This window comes from Oncorhynchus mykiss, chromosome 12, assembly GCF_057628025.1.
Source record: "Oncorhynchus mykiss isolate SJ-2025 chromosome 12, ASM5762802v1, whole genome shotgun sequence".
NCBI classification, from domain to species: domain Eukaryota; kingdom Metazoa; phylum Chordata; class Actinopteri; order Salmoniformes; family Salmonidae; genus Oncorhynchus; species Oncorhynchus mykiss.
Genome location: NC_143033.1, coordinates 65,983,597 through 66,000,696, shown reverse-complemented (window position 1 = coordinate 66,000,696; position 17,100 = coordinate 65,983,597). Strand labels below are relative to the sequence as shown.

The following is a 17,100-nucleotide window of genomic DNA, read 5'->3' as shown; positions in this document are numbered from 1 at the left end:
TTTGCTTTATGTTTTGGATCATTGTCTTGTTGGAAGACAAATCTCCGTCCCAGTCTCAGGTCTTTTGCAGACTCCATCAGGTTTTCTTCCAGAATGGTCCTGTATTTGGCTCCATCCATCTTCCCATCAATTTTAACCATCTTCCCTGTCCCTGCTGAAGAAAAGCAGGCCCAAACCATGATGCTGCCACCACCATGTTTGACAGCGGGGATGGTGTGTTCAAGGTGATGAGCTGTGTTGCTTTTACGCCAAACATAACGTTTTGCATTGTTGCCAAAAAGTTCAATTTTGGTTTCATCTGACCAGAGCACCTTCTTCCACATGTTTGGTGTGTCTCCCAGGTGGCTTGTGGCAAACTTTAAACGACACGTTTTATGGATATCTTTAAGAAATGACTTTCTTCTTGCCACTCTTCCATAAAGGCCAGATTTGTGCAATATACGACTGATTGTTGTCCTATGGACAGAGTCTCCCACCTCAGCTGTAGATCTCTGCAGTTCATCCAGAGTGATCATGGGCCTCTTGGCTGCATCTCTGATCAGTCTTCTCCTTGTATGAGCTGAAAGTTTAGAGGGACGGCCAGGTCTTGGTAGATTTGCAGTGGTTTGATACTCCTTCCATTTCAATATTATCGCTTGCACAGTGCTCCTTGGGATGTTTAAAGCTTGGGAAATCTTTTTGTATCCAAATCCGGCTTTAAACTTCTTCACAACAGTATCTCGGACCTGCCTGGTGTGTTCCTTGTTCTTCATGATGCTCTCTGCGCTTTTAACGGACCTCTGAGACTATCACAGTGCAGGTGCATTTATACGGAGACTTGATTACACACAGGTGGATTGTATTTATCATCATTAGTCATTTAGGTCAACATTGGATCATTCAGAGATCCTCACTGAACTTCTGGAGAGCGTTTGCTGCACTGAAAGTAAAGGGGCTGAATAATTTTGCACGCCCAATTTTTCAGTTTTTGATTTGTTAAAGAAGTTTGAAATATCTAATAAATGTTGTTCCACTTCATGAGTGTGTCCCACTTGTTGTTGATTCTTCACAAAAAAATACAGTTTTATATCTTTATGTTTGAAGCCTGAAATGTGGCAAAAGGTCGCAAAGTTCAAGGGGGCCGAATACTTTCGCAAGGCACTGTATATACGATTACATGGACATGGAGGGCCGGATCCTATATCAGCACTCTTATTCTGACAACAGACTTGAAACATTTAAACGATCCCTAGTCTGTCATGGCCTAGTATGCCAATCCAGATGTTTGAGAACACAATCCCCTTTTTTCAAGTATGTAACCCAAAACCGGCTCTATAAGTCATAGCTACTATCTAGGTTTATTATTATACATTTTTTAATTATAACCAGTGTTGCAAAAGGCCTGTGAGATACCTTGCGTTCTTTTTCTTTGCGGAAATTGTTAGTTTTTGACTAAAGAATGCGTCATGCTTAGGAGAGATAGTAATCCATGATTCAGATCAGGAGGATTGAGATTTTGAGTCATTTTCATAGTCTCACAAAAGGACAAATGTTCCTGTACTTGCTGTCACCTCAACTGTTGCTCGTCAGCAGCAACCTTATGAAGTGTTGTTAGTCAGCTGAAACCCTCACTCATTCAAAGTGACCTTGTTTTAGCAGAAGGGTCAACTTCAGGAGTGAACGTTATTTATAATAAGGGTTACACAGAGATAATCGGACATCTCTGAAATTAAAATGGATGTCTCTGCCTTCAGCAAATTATATTTGACCTAAACCTTCCCTGAACGCTTGAGAAAAAAACAAGTGACACTCCTCATGCCCCAACAATTTTTAAAACAAAGTGGATAACAGATTAACCTCACCTCTTGGAGACACCAGAGCCTTAGATAAGCCGTTTTAGAAACTGTTCTTCGTCCTGTCAGCATTACATGGCAATGCAGGAATTTTGATAGTGCACAGGTCTGCAGGGCAGAAGGTTGTGTGTTCACAGACCCCTATGGACAAGAGTAAGGGTGGAAAGATCTAATTCATAGTAAAAGCATTGCATGAGTCTATCATCGTATTTGCAGAAAAATGTGCCATTATAAACAATTAATGCAACTCTACGGAATTTTACATATTAGCAGAATATTTTTTAATACTACACAAATTACTCAAATTAGAGGCTAAGAATGGACATGGAGATAGCCCTATGTGTTCATCTTATCCAGTGATGACCTGTCATTCAGGGCAGCTTTGTTTTTCATGTTTAGCTTTGTTTGAGCCTCACCTGTTTTGCATGTTATTGTGGCAATACGTGTCACATATCAGTTTGCAAACAATGTACAAAAAATAAAATACAAATAATTAAGTTAATAAAACCACATACAAACATTGTCTCTTCTTTTGCTTTCTTGAGTAAGGCACCTCCAAAATGCAGGTGTTTCCACCTAGCTCAGTGCTTTCTGTGGTGGTGGGGCAGCAAGAATATACAGAGCGTAGGGATTGGTAATGTTCTCTACTTGTGTTCTGACACTCATGGGGACACTACGTCAAAGAAAAATGTATGGGGAAAGCTCGGAAATTCAACCCCCTTGGGTGCTGCCATGTAGTTACATAAGAAGTGCCCATCTAAGATAAAAAATCATGTCAAATCACGTTATATCTACCGTAGCTTTGATTGGACTGATCATGTCAACATCAAACTTTCAAAATCTTAGTTAGCAAGCTAGCGGTCATCATCATGATTTAAGTTGACAATCTACTGGAAAATCCTTTTCATTCCTTGTCAAATGAAGGGAATTCTGAAGAGAAATTATAGATAAAACGTATCGGTGCTAATCGGCCATTGGACATAAACCTTGCACATCAAATTGGTAATCACAAATTCAACAATGGGTGGTTTGGAAGGAATCAGTGGCTGACTGCAAGCATTGCAAAGCAATCACTAGACTACTGTTCAGTGGAGTTGGTTTGTGGTCCAAGTCTGGGGTTAAGGTTCACTTTTCTAAGCTTAAAAGGATAAACATTCAACATTGGCCATGCCAATGGCTGAGTTCAAAACAACTAGAAACTTTGAACTGGGAGATCTCAGACTTCAGTGAGTTCAAGACAACTGGGAACTCAGAAAGCTCAGACTGGGAAAAAAACGTTTTGAATGGTCATCCAACTTGGAATTCCATGTCGGGAACTCAGGCATCTTTCTAGAGCTCCGACCTGAAGATCACCGACTTCATGATTCAACCTTGTTTATTTTGTAGAGTTTCCAGTTGTATTGAAAGCACCATAAATCCAGAGGATGCCAGACTTTGATGACAGAATTTGCCCACGAAGGACTGCCGCGCAACCTTCCTGTTCATGTGAACACAGCACAAACAGGTGAGTCCAGAAAGGCGTTGTATGCTGCTGCATAAATTATGTAATATGCCAGGGAGATATACATACTGTAGCTAATAAAGTAATACCAAGTGTATGCTGTGTAGTAAACTGTTAGTAGCCCATGTCCCTTACTCAAATAATTGGGTCCTTTTCCCCCTCATAACTTAGCCTACTGTTCTCACTTGGTGGTGCACATGTAGCCTAAAGCCAGTTTTAGAGAAATGTCATAAACAAATATTTTAAGAGCTTTCATTGTCTGCTTATATGCTCCCTTTGTTTATCCTACGGTTCTGACTTGGTGCACAGGGAGAATACTGTAAGAACGGCCCATGTTCTTAATTCTATCGCTGTACGTTTCAAAAGTGCTGAACAAATAGTTATATTGACTACATTCATCCTACTTCACACATTAATGTCTTTATCGAAAAAGGGGGGGGGGGGGGGGGAGTTTAACCCACCAGTGATCTTATCATATTTCTCCAATGCCAAATCAGTGTGTCTTGTTTCCAACGAATCTGTCCCTGTTAGGAATCTGACTATGGTACTTTCTTTCAAAAGTTAGGCCTACCTTTCCACCCCAGACAGTAGGCCTACCGACGCAGAAAAAATGTTAGATTTAACAGATGGCTACTCTTCTTTAACAACAGAAGGTCACAAGGGTTTCCCTAAAAGCTGTCTGGGTTTAAACATCTGTTGTACAGAAAGTAAATAGCTTAATCAATGGAAAGTGACAGAATTAGATTACTTCTCAAGCCAATTATATTGTTTGCCTCCTCCACTATAGGAGATTGTAGCTCAGACTCTGAATGTCAAAGAAACTAAACAATGACATTCCCATATGGATCGAAGTCATGTCTTTCCAGGGTATTTTCAAGTTGTTTTTTGCATAAAGCATAACGGACCAAAGTGCTGTTATAGATCACTGTATGTAATCGGATCTGTTTTATGGTAGCCATTTTCTTTTTGACATTTTCTTCAATAAAAGGTTAGCCTATGGCATACCCTCTCATACCCCCTCAATTCCAGTACTGGTTTTAACTTAACAGTCCTTCACTGACTTGGAGGGAGGCTATTTAAAGAGTGCATGGTGGGTGGAGGAATTGAACGACAAATCTATGGATATAGCAGCCTATAGCCCAATTCTGTCTGTCAAACAGGTAGAGCTACCTCTTGTTTCTTAAATAGGAAGAAATAGGCTCCAACACAAAGCCCTCTTGCTGTTAGTAAAGTCTAATTAAATGAAGACGGTTTAAATGAATTATTCCTACTCTTTTATGCCTATTTTCAGCACTATCAGCTGTCCATCTCCAATTGATTGTGCCGCGACTGCTGCTTCAAGTTTCAGCACCACAATGTAAGTAACTAAAATCTGGATATTGTGATGTCAATAACTTGGATAAATACAGCATGGGCAAGAAACATATTGTTTTTCTTCAAATCAATTATAGTAGTAGCAAGCTATCAAAGTTGACCTCTGGTCCTCAAATGCTCTCCTTCTCAAACTGAACAGAACATAGGCTATAGGCTAGTCTACGCGCAAGATATTGCATTTTTTGGACGAGGCCTAATTAAAAATAATTTTCTGAGGAATTCTTTGACTCTCCTCTTGAACTGCCACTGTAGACCTACACAGCACAGCATTGGTTAGGCAGCAAAAAATAAGGTTTTGATCAGCAAGGGCATAGAAAGGCCTCAGGGTTGGAAAATCCGTTGCAGTGTGTAATGCAGTCTAGTTTTATTTACGCTATCCCAGCAGCTATCTTAGAAATATAACCTTACTTTGTGCATCTCCGAGGATGCACTTCGTAGCCTGTAGCCTATAGGCTATGAATCATTTGATTGAGACCACGCTAAATAACCTATAGGCACACTTCATATTTCACGCCCAACAGAGAATTTCCAATTACATGAACCTCCCCTGCACTAGATTTAAAAAATAGTAAACCCTCCTCTTGACTGAAATTGAAAAAGCATGACCCTCCCCTTTTTTCCTCCAGGTACCCACCCTGTACATTTTTATGCATCTCTTAGCATTACAAATGAATCGTACTAACTAAGAATGTTCTTAAGTTAAAGTTATAAACAGAAGTGATAGTAATACTATAAATGATTAACCGTTACAGAACACTTCTGAAGGGTGACAAGGCGTTTTTAGTCTGTACCCTTTCCCCATCCCCCTCTATTCCTATTTCTCTCCCTCCTCCCCACTCTTCCTCCTGTCATAACCTCCCGTTGGTTGTACTACAGTATGGACTGACTCAGGCTCTGCCCTGGTTGTATTTCTGCCTTGTCATTGTGACTCAGCATTCTGGAGACCCAAACAGAGAAGGAAGAGGACGCAAGATGTACACTCCCTCAATGGTTCTGTTTCAATGGATGTCAAGGACTATGCAGACCGCTATCGCATTGGTGTCTATGGAGTACCCCACTATCACCATGACAATGGTGGAAGGAGACTAGGTCTCATGACTATTGAAACAGACTTGAGCGGTGATGAGTGTGAAACGTCCTGAGACTAGGGAAAAAAGGGAAGAAGTAGAGAACAGCAGTAACATACTATGTAACTTACTAAAAGCATTTTAAACAAATAGCTGTAATATGGTTGTTTCTGATGAATTTTGGAGGGAAAATACACCAAAAACTTTCCTGATCATTTGGCCAATATACCCCAATCACAACTCAAGTAACAATATTTGTCAATATTACTTTAAACTGTTGGTCTATCTAATAGTTTAGAATATCACCACCAAACCCCTTGGTTTTTCACACTCAATAGTTTCCCGTGTGTATCAAGAATGATCAAACTCACATAGGGACATACAGCCAATTTAACACAACTGTGGGAAGCATTGGATTCAACATGAACCAGCATCCCTTGCAAATGCTTTCGACACCCTGTAGATCGAGTCCTTGCCCCAACACATTGAGGTTGTTCTGAGGGAAAAAGGGGAGTTTGCAACTCAGTATTAGGAAGTTCTTCTTGATGTTTTATACACTCAATGTATATATACAGTGCCGTACAAAAGTATTTCCCCCTTTCTGATGTTCTCTATTTTTGCATATTTTTGATACTGAATGTTATCAGATCTTCAACCAAAACCTAATATTAGATAAAGGGAACATGAGTTTACAAATAACACAAAAAAAAGATACTTATTTTATTTATTTAATTAACCAAGTTACGCAACACCTGTGTGAAAAAGTCATTTCCCCCTTACACTCAAGAACTGGTATTGCCACCTTAAGCTGCAATTACTAAAAACAAATGCCAAATACCATATCGGTCCATGTTATCAGGCAGGTGTGTTATTTAGCAATAAGCATGACAACCTATATTATGGGGTTGCATGGGGATGCCCATCTACATTTACCCCAGTGTGCTAATCATTAGCTAGATCAGTGGTTCTCAATCCTGGTCTGGGGACCCAAAGGGGTACACATTTTAGTTTTTTTGCCAAGCACTACACAGCTGATTCAAATCATCAAAGCCTTTTGATGAGTTGATAATTTTAATCAGCTGTGTAGTGCTAGGGTAAAAACAAAATTGTGCACTTGTTTGGATCCCCAGGACTAGGTTTGAGAACCAGTGAGCAAGATCATAAACTCAAAACATGATCTTGTTGCTATCAACATAGACTATTGCTGACTTGACTGTCCTAAACTTTCCACTGGTACTCAGCCAAGGATGTATGTACACTGAATAATGTAGGCCTATATCTGTTACAACGGACTCCTGTTACTGCTTACCATGCTATGTTGTTGTCTTTGGTCTCTTTTTATGTAGTGTTGTCTCTCTTGTCGTGAAAGGCCTTTTGCCTTTTGTTAGGCCGTCATTGTAAATAAGAATTTGTTCTTAACCGACTTAGTTAGCCTAGTTAAATAAACAAAGATTAAAAATAAATAAAGCACTTCTCTGCAGCTTTTGACATCATTGATCATAATCTGCTGCTGGAAAAAGTGTAAGTGTTATGGCTTTACATCCCCTGCTATATTGTGGATCTAGAGCTACCTGTCTAACAGAACACAGAGGGTGTTCTTTAATGGAATCCTCTCCAACATAATCTAGGAAGAGTCAGGCATTCCCCAGAGCAGCTGTCTAGGCCCCTTACTTTTTCAATCTTTACTCATGACTTGCACTGGTGCTGAGTGAAGCCCTTGTGTCTGTGACTCAACACTACACACATCAGCTACCAGAGCAGGTGAAATCACTGCAACACTTAAGAGCTGCAGTCATTTTCAGAATGGGTGGCAAGAAATAAGTTAGTCCTAAATACATGAATTTCAAAAACTAAAGGCATTGTATTTGGGACATAAAATAACACTAAACCCTGAACCTCAACCAAATCTTGTAATTGATAATGTGGAAATGTAGCAAGTTGAGAATAAACTTCTGAAATGGTAAAAACATATTGATACAACAATAGCTAAGATGGGGATAGATTTGTCCATAATAAAGCACTGCTCTGCCTTCTTAACAACGCTATCAACAAGGTAGGTTCTACAGGCCCTTGTTTTGTTGCACCTGGACTACTGTCCAGTCATGTGCTCAGGTGCCACAAAAAAGGACTTAGGAAAATTACAATTGGCCCAGAACTGGCCAGCACGGCTCACCCTTAAATGTACACAGAGAGCTACAAGACGTCATTTCCGGTCACAACTTGCAGACTTGTTTTCGAGTTGCTGTGTGTTTTGTTGCCAACCTGTTTTGCTACCTGACAAATTTACGGTTTTTACTTTTTAATTACCGTTTATATATATATATATATATTTTTTCCTCAACTTTTTCCCTCCGGAAGCTTTATCTGGACACGATTCGTCAGGACCTCCAACAGCCGAAGCTAAGTAGTAACATTAACATGATGCCTTCTAATTGCAGTCGCTGTACTCGCCTTACGGCGAGGATAGCTGTGCTACAAGCCCAGCTTCAGACGCAATCGCTAGGCAAGGGTAATTTCAGTGTAGGAAAGGATGAAACAGCGTCTGTGCCACCAGTAAGTACAGATAGTAGTATAAATCCCCTGGCACAGTCCCCGCAGCCGGACAACTTTCTCACGGTTTCTGGAAGGAAATGCTGTAGGAACGCTCAACCGGTGTCGCTCATTCAGCCGACAGAAACTTTCAACCGGTTTTCCCCATTAAGCAGCGGGTCGGAGTCAGAGGCCGAGTCTTCTCTGGTCTCTACTCCTCCCGTTACGGGGTCTGAGACGCCGAAGCTTCCCACCATTAGCTCTGACAAATTGAAAACTCTAGTCATTGGCGACTCCATTACCCGCAGTATTAGACTTAAAACGAATCATCCAGCGATCATACACTGTTTACCGGGGGGCAGGGCTACCGACGTTAAGGCTAATCTGAAGATGGTGCTGGCTAAAGCTAAAACTGGCGAGTGTAGAGTATAGAGATATTGTTATCCACGTCGGCACCAAGGATGAAACAGTCAGAGATCACCAAGCGCAACATAGCTTCTGCGTGTAAATCAGCTAGAAAGATGTGTCGGCATCGAGTAATTGTCTCTGGCCCCCTCCCAGTTAGGGGGAGTGATGAGCTTTACAGCAGAGTCTCACAACTCAATCGCTGGTTGAAAACTGTTTTCTGCCCCTCCCAAAAGATAGAATTTGTAGATAATTGGCCCTCTTTCTGGGACTCACCCACAAACAGGACCAAGCCTGACCTGCTGAGGAGTGACAGACTCCATCCTAGCTGGAGGGGTGCTCTCATTTTATCTACCAACATACAGGGCTCTAACTCCTCTAGCTCCACAATGAAATAGGGTGCAGGCCAGGCAGCAGGCTGTTAGCCAGCCTGCCAGCATAGTGGAGTCTGCCACTAGCACAGTCAGTGTAGTCAGCTCAGCTATCACCATTGAGACCGTGTCTGTGCCTCGACCTAGGTTGGGCAAAACTAAACATGGCGGTGTTCGCCTTAGCAATCTCACTAGGATAAAGACCACCTCCATTCCTGTCATTATTGAAAGAGATCATGATACCTCACATCTGAAAATAGGGCTACTTAATGTTAGATCCCTTACTTCAAAGGCAATTATAGTCAATGAACTAATCACTGATCATAATCTTGATGTGATTGGCCTGACTGAAACATGGCTTAAGCCTGATGAATTTACTGTGTTAAATGAGGCCTCACCTCCTGGCTACACTAGTGGCCATATCCCCCATGCATCCTGCAAAGGCGGAGGTGTTGCTAACATTTACATTTTAACTAACATTTTGTCCAACATGTCTCTGGACCCACTCACTGTCACACACTGGACCTAGTTTTGTCCCATGAAATAAATGTTGTGGATCTTAATGTTTTTCCTCATAATCCTGGACTATCGGACCACCATTTTATTACGTTTGCAATTGCAACAAATAATCTGCTCAGACCCCAACCAAGGATCATCAAAAGTCGTGCTATAAATTCACAGACAACACAAAGATTCCTTGATGTCCTTCCAGATTCTCTGTCTACCCAAGGACGCCAGGACAAAAATCAGTTAACCACCTAACTGAGGAACTCAATTTAACCTTGCGCAATACCCTAGATGCAGTTGCACCCCTAAACTAAAAACATTTCTCATAAGAAACTAGCTCCCTGGTACACAGAAAATACCCGAACTCTGAAGCAAGCTTCCAGAAAATTGGAACGGAAATGGCGCCACACCAAACTGGAAGTCTTCCGACTAGCTTGGAAAGACAGTACTGTGCAGTACCGAAGAGCCCCTACTGCTGCTCGATCATCCTATTTTTCTAACTTAATTGAGGAAAATAAGAACAATCCGAAATTCCTTTTTGATACTGTCGCAAAGCTAACTAAAAAGCAGCATTCCCCAAGAGAGGATTACTTTCACTTTAGCAGTGATAAATTCATGAACTTCTTTGAGGAAAAGATTGATTATTAGAAAGCAAATTACGGACTCCTCCTTAAATCTGCGTATTCCTTCAAAGCTCAGTTGTCCTGAGTCTGCACAACTCTGCCAGGACCTAGGATCAAGAGAGACGCTCAAGTGTTTTAGTACTAGATCTCTTGACACAATGATGAAAATAATCATGGCCTCTAAACCTTCAAGCTGCATACTGGACCCTATTCCAACTAAACTACTGAAAGAGCTGCTTCCTGTGCTTGGCCCTCCTATGTTGAACATAATAAACGTCTCTATCCACCGGATGTGTACCAAACTCACTAAGTGGTAGAAATAAAGCCTCTCTTGAAAAAGCCATACCTTGACCCAGAAAATATAAAAAACACTAATCGGCCTATATCGAATCTTCCATTCCTCTCAAATTTTAGAAAAGGCTGTTGCGCAACAACTCACTGCCTTCCTGAAGACAAACAATGTATACGAAATGCTTCAGTCTGGTTTTAGACCCCATCATAGCACTGAGACGGCACTTGTGAAGGTGGTAAATTACATTTTAATGGCATCTGTCCTCGTGCTCCTAGACCTTAGTGCTGCTTTTGATACCATCAATCACCACATTCTTTTGGAGAGATTGGAAACCCAAATTGGTCTACACGGACAAGTTCTGGCCTGGTTTAGATCTTATGTCGGAAAGATATCAGTTTGTCTCTGTGAATGGTTTGTCCTCTGACAAATCAACTGTAAATTTCGGTGTTCCTCAAGGTTCCGTTTTAGGACCACTATTGTTTTCACTATATATTTTACCTCTTGGGGATGTTATTCGAAAACATAATGTTAACTTTCACTGCTATGCGGATGACACAGCTGTACATTTCAATGAAACATGGTGAAGCCCCAAAATTGCCCTTGCTAGAAGCATGTGTGTTAAGAATCCCTTTTGGCCCGACAGTCTAGGGGGGGGGGTGGTAATGAGACCCGTAACATCTCATGCAAATTATAGTTGTGACAAAGTGTGAACGAAATAACCACGACAACTGAAATAATACCTTCAAACTCAGGGTTTATTTATAAACACACGGTAATGGAGGGAGCAGGAAAAGGGGCTGAGCTGGACCCAAGGAAAGAAACAAATATGCAAAAACACCCCTAAGCTAGACTAGCCTACTTTAACAGCTAACTAACCAAAAATACAGTGGGTGGTCCGCCCAGTTCTAACTAGTGTATTTAACAAAGTTCACCTACGGGTAGTGTATGCCCATGGGCGACTTGTCTTGGTTTCCCCCTTTTCCCACCAGCAACAGACAAACACCATAACCAAAACAATACTCACAGGAGATGACATAGTGATTTGGAGGTGCTCCAACAAAAGAGAGGTTTAAGACACAAAGAGAGAGAGAGTCGAAAAACAGATCTACAAACATGGCATTTACAAAGAGATTGAGCTCCTGAAATCTATGAAGAACAGAGATCTACAAACATGGCATTTACAAAGAGATTGAGCTCCAGAGCAAACAAATGATGGGGTTTTTAAACCATGGGGAAGGAACTGTGATAGGGTAGGAAACAGGAGGAGGTGTGTCTTCAGATTGATGATTGATTGTTGACTGATTGGGGAGTAATGATTTTCACCTGTGAGGGGAGAAGGAGAGAAAAGAAACACACACACACAGGATACACACACAGGATACCTGTATCCGTAACAATGTGTTTCAGACATAAGGAAGTGGATGGCTGCAAACTTTCTACTTTTAAACTCGGACAAAACAGAGATGCTTGTTCTAGGTCCCAAGAAACAAAGAGATCTTCAGTTGAATCTGACAGTTAATCTTAATGGTTGTACAGTCGTCTCAAATAAAACTGTGAAGGACCTCGGCGTTACTCTGGACCCTGATCTCTCTTTTGAAGAACATATCAAGACCATTTCAAGGACAGCTTTTTTCCATCTACATAACATTGCAAAAATCAGAAACTTTCTGTCCAAAAATGATGCAGAAAAATTAATCCATGCTTTTGTCACTTCTAGGTTAGACTACTGCAATGCTCCACTTTCCGGCTACCCGGATAAAGCACTAAATAAACTTCAGTTAGTGCTAAATACGGCTGCTAGAATCCTGACTAGAACCAAAAAATGTGATCATATTACTCCAGTGCTAGCCTCTCTACACTGGCTCCCTGTCAAAGCAAGGGCTGATTTCAAGGTTTTACTGCTAACCTACAAAGCATTACATGGGCTTGCTCCTACCTATCTCTCTGATTTGGTCCTGCCGTACATACCTACACGTACGCTACGTTCACAAGACGCAGGCCTCCTAATTGTCCCTAGAATTTCTAAGCAAACATCTGGAGGCAGGGCTTTCTCCTATAGAGCTCCATTTTTATGGAACGGTCTGCCTACCCATGTCAGAGACGCAAACTCGGTCTCAACCTTTAAGTCTCTACTGAAGACTCATCTTTTCAGTGGGTCATATGATTGAGTGTAGTCTGGCCCAGGAGTGGGAAGGTGAACGGAAAGGCTCTGGAGCAACGAACCGCCCTTGCTGTCTCTGCCTGGCCAGTTCCCCTCTTTCCACTGGGATTCTCTGCCTCTAACCCTGTTACAGGGGCTGGGTCACTGGCTTACTGGGGTTCTCTCATGCCGTCCCTGGAGGGGGTGCGTCACCTGAGTGGGTTGATTCACTGATGTGGTCATCCTGTCTGGGTTAGCCCCCACCCCCTTGGGTTGTGCCGTGGCGGAGGTCTTTGTGGGCTATACTCAGCCTTGTCTCAGGATGGTAAGTTGGTGGTTGAAGATATCCCTCTAGTGGTGTGGGGGCTGTGCTTTGGCAAAGTGGGTGGGGTTATATCCTTCCTGTTTGGCCCTGTCCGGGGGTGTCCTCGGATGGGGCCACAGTGTCTCCTGACCCCTCCTGTCTCAGCCTCCAGTATTTATGTGTCGGGGGGCTAGGGTCAGTTTGTTATATCTGGAGTACTTCTCCTGTCCTATTCGGTGTCCTGTGTGAATCTAAGTGTGCGTTCTCTAATTCTCTCCTTCTCTCTTTCTTTCTCTCTCTCGGAGGACCTGAGCCCTAGGACCATGCCCCAGGACTACCTGACATGACTCCTTGCTGTCCCCAGTCCACCTAGCTGTGCTGCTGCTCCAGTTTCAACTGTTCTTCCTTATTATTCGACCATGCTGGTCATTTATGAACATTTGAACATCTTGGCCATGTTCTGTTATAATCTCCACCCAGCACAGCCAGAAGAGGACTGGCCACCCCACATAGTCTGGTTCCTCTCTAGGTTTCTTCCTAGGTTTTGGCCTTTCTAGGGAGTTTTTCCTAGCCACTGTGCTTCTACACCTGCATTGCTTGCTGTTTGGGGTTTTAGGCTGGGTTTCTGTACAGCACTTTGAGATATCAGCTGATGTACGAAGGGCTATATAAAATAAATTTGATTTGACATACCACCAGGTCTCTTCACAGTTCCCAAGTCCAGGACATACTATGGGAGGTGCACAGTACAACAGAGAGCCATGACATGGCTGCTATTCCACATCAAGTAACTCATGCAAGTAGTAAAGTCATATTTAAAACCATAAAAACACAATTACATATTCACTATAGATGCACACACAGATTTTTTGTTGTAGATATGTGGTAGAGTAGTGGCCTGAGAGGGAACCGTTAATGTTTAATGTAAGGTTAGTTTTATTGTATAGAACTGCCTTTATTTTGACAGACCCCATGAAGAGTAACTGCTGCCTTGACAGCAGCTAATAGGGATCCATAATTACAAATGTTGGAAAATTAAGGAATATGCAATTTAATCAGATGCCATCTAGTGGCCTTTTTGGGTACATCAGATTACAAATCTCTGGCCCTCTGTGGCTTTGTGTAAAATGTTTTCAAATAGAATGACAAAGCTGTGAAACTGTACCCTAAATATAAACCAATATAGTCAATACCATACAAATGTACTCAATTTTACCATGTCAATACTTGGTTGTATAAAGAATAAAGTTGAAGAGTAATTGAAAATGCCATTGCTGATTAGACCGTTTTCATTAGGCCATCTTCCCCTTTAACCAAGTGGTCTAGCCATCTGAAACTCCTTTACTATATCTTGAAAACAATCTTTTTCAGTTCAAGAATTAAAGTTTGGCTTGCCTGTCAATTACCAAAATGACAGCGTTCAGTAACGTAACAGTAGCGTTGCAACCATATGACCGCTCCAATAAGCCCCTTAACGAGAGGCTTGTAGAATCATTCCTTTTGCGTATTCAGTTCATAGTTTACGTTAGGGGAACTATTGGAGATTACCAACTGAAATAAATACAATGAGTAAAGACTTGTCAGTCAGAGCCGAACTTCCCATCACTAGAGAAATGTGCCATAAAAGCTGGCTAACGGTTGATTGACCTCTAGGCTGTCTAATAAACTTGTGATGCAGAGTAAAGGTCTACATCAACTGTAGGTAACAATTGCACTCCTACGGCACTGGAGTTGACAGCTGGGTCCTTAATTGACATGGCACTATTACAAGGTACGGTAAAGGACAACCTCTGGTGAGAGGTAACATCCTTTATAAAACTCAGGTTAAACTTCTATTGTTATGACCCTCAGCCACTAGTCTACAATTGTCAGTATTTACTGGTATGAAGATGCTCAGTAAAAGAGCAATGAACCGGAATAGACTGATACAACATCCATTACAGGTCAACACTTAGAAAACCGCAACTAACTTCAGTGATATTTTTTTAATTGTTTTACAAGAAGCCTTGCCTCCAAAATACAGTAGTGTTGTCAACAGAAAGATCAATGTCACAGCAGTGTTGCAATTCACCAGTTTAACACTCTCCCATCCCTATAAAAGCAAAGCCAGTAGGATCTATCAGAGAAGCCAGGAGTCCTGGTCTGAGGCTGGAGGCCGTAGCCTGGGGATGGAAGTGGTTTAGCTCTGGCCTCCCAGGGTGTGCTTGTCAAACAGGTACTCTGCCATCTTGTTTTTGACAGCATCCATCTTGGTGAGGTTGGTGATGTGGTCTCCCAGCTTCTTAATGGCCTCCACCTGCTCATTCAGGTAATGGGTCTCCAGGAAGTCACACAGCTAAAGAGGGAAAATACAGGTCAGACAAGAGAATGACTACAGACTATTGTAACAGTAACACACAAGTGGTAATGGCATAAGTGTAGATAATGAGGTGTCTATTTTTTAACGAGACAAGTCCGTTATCAAACACTTATTTACAATGGCATCCTAATGTGGAACAATAGGTTAACTGCCTTGTTCTGGGGCAGAACACATTTTTACCTTGTTGCTGGATTGAATCCCAGAGCTGACCTTTGTTAGAGGCCCAAATCTCTAACCACTAGACAACCTGCCGCCCCTTATGCATTAGCTGCATTGTGAGCATCTGGACTATTGTGTGCGTGTGAAGAAGCAGGTCAAACAATCCTGTGTCATTAGTTATCAGAGCTACAACAACCTGATCATCTCCTGGGACAGTACCTGTATTCTATGTGATACATGCATGTGATGTGTGGGTTCACCATAACTTACATGGGGGTCAACCTTGTCAGAGGCAATCTTGTGCAGGTCCAGCAGGGCCTGGTTCACATTCTTCTCCAGCTGCAGAGCACACTGCATGGCCTCCAGCCCATTGCCCCACTCATCACGTTCTGGCTTCTATACAGGACAGAGTGAACACAGAAGTGTTAATGACTACTAGCAGATGTTAAGGTTAAGATAAAGTGAAGAGTTACACCCCTCTCACAGTTTCAGTTCAGTGGTTAGAGGCAGTATGTTTAGGACTACTCCAGGTTCTCTTCGAGCAACTAAACTCCGTAGACACTTTCCTCCATGGAGGAAAAACATTCTCTATCAGTCTACAATCTAAATGTGTGTGATGCTCAGGCGCTCACCTTGATGTCCTGGAGTAAAATGCGTCCACCTCTCTTGTTCTGGAAGGAGAGAAGCTTCTCGGCGTGCTCCCGCTCCTCGTCGCTGTTCTCCTTGAAGAAATGCGCGAAGCCACGCAGAGCCACATCGTCACGGGAGAAAAAGAAAGCCTGGGTGGATAAACAAAACATTGTAGTTAGAAAAAAATAAACATGACGGCATTCGGTTCTTGATGTGGCAACTAAGCTTGATGATAGGGATGAATCAGTCTAGTCCGTTGTCTACTTGGTAACCTGACATTTAACCTGTCAAGGAGTTGTTACGCGCTCTGACAGAGGTAGGATAGATTCCCAACTACATTTGTATGCTATATCTAACTGGAGGGTCTTAATAGCCTTGCCAAGTAAAACTCAAATGTACTTCACGGAGTTGCGATTCTTGGCTATTAATTGTCTAGGACAACAGACAAATCAAGTGGAAAAAAGCCATTTAGGACCAGGCATAATACACAGGTAGATCAACAACACGGTCATCTTGGTAAACTCCTTACCATTGAAGTGTAGGTGTAGGAGGCAAACATCTCCAAGTTGATCATCCGGTTGATGGCAGCTTCGCAATCGTGGTGATAGTTCTGGCGGATCTGAGACTCCATCTTGGCAGATTTTCTTTTATATCAAAATAAAAAGTACAAAAATAGAGTTTCTTAAACTATTTTGCTATTATAGTTCAAGTAAGTGCTATGTCATTAACCCTTAATGTTCTATAATGCGGGACGAAGGCAGAGGAGTTCCGTTCAATCACTGTTGAAGCAAGAACTTCTTCATGCGTCTTCTCAGACTTGTGAACTGGAAGGAACCTTGTTCGCTCTATTTATTGTTCCAAACGGAATGCGTCAGTGAAATCCACCCTCACAAAGCGTAGCCAATCACCTTTAGAATTTCAACAGGAACTAGGCGGGTCATTTAAAGACGAGCCCACTCATACACATGACCTAAAGCAAAGATGATTTATTATATTGACAAGAGAGC

General features: G+C 42.0%; 1 protein-coding gene and 1 long non-coding RNA gene across 2 annotated transcripts in view; one reads left to right on the top strand and one right to left on the bottom strand.

The window, feature by feature from the left end:
• The window catches only part of LOC149979257 (uncharacterized), an 80,172-nt gene that overhangs the window by 16,132 nt on the left and 46,940 nt on the right, over window positions 1-17,100 (top strand). Inside the window, exons 3-4 of the long non-coding RNA XR_016485190.1 lie at window positions 3,219-3,336; window positions 4,625-4,690. This is a non-coding gene — a long non-coding RNA (uncharacterized LOC149979257). The remainder of the gene's footprint in view (window positions 1-3,218; window positions 3,337-4,624; window positions 4,691-17,100) is intronic.
• LOC118936276 (ferritin, middle subunit) lies at window positions 14,916-16,791 on the bottom strand. The gene is made up of 4 exons (XM_036938020.2): window positions 16,623-16,791; window positions 16,096-16,242; window positions 15,734-15,859; window positions 14,916-15,280 (listed from the first exon to the last, which is right to left on the bottom strand). The coding sequence occupies exons 1-4, from the start codon at window positions 16,722-16,724 to the stop codon at window positions 15,125-15,127; spliced, it is 531 nt and encodes a 176-aa protein (XP_036793915.2). The 5' UTR covers window positions 16,725-16,791; the 3' UTR covers window positions 14,916-15,124.

What these genes read in the sequence shown, in the direction of transcription:
- LOC118936276 (XM_036938020.2), bottom strand. Translation starts at nt 16,724, where the DNA reads ATGGAGTCTCAGATCCGCCAGAACTATCACCACGATTGCGAAGCTGCC. An exon ending in CCTACACCTACACTTCAATG is followed by an intron (nt 16,243 to 16,622) that starts GTAAGGAGTTTA and finishes TTATCCACCCAG; the next exon opens with GCTTTCTTTTTCTCCCGTGA. An exon ending in CTGACAAGGTTGACCCCCAT is followed by an intron (nt 15,281 to 15,733) that starts GTAAGTTATGGT and finishes TTCCCTCTTTAG; the next exon opens with CTGTGTGACTTCCTGGAGAC.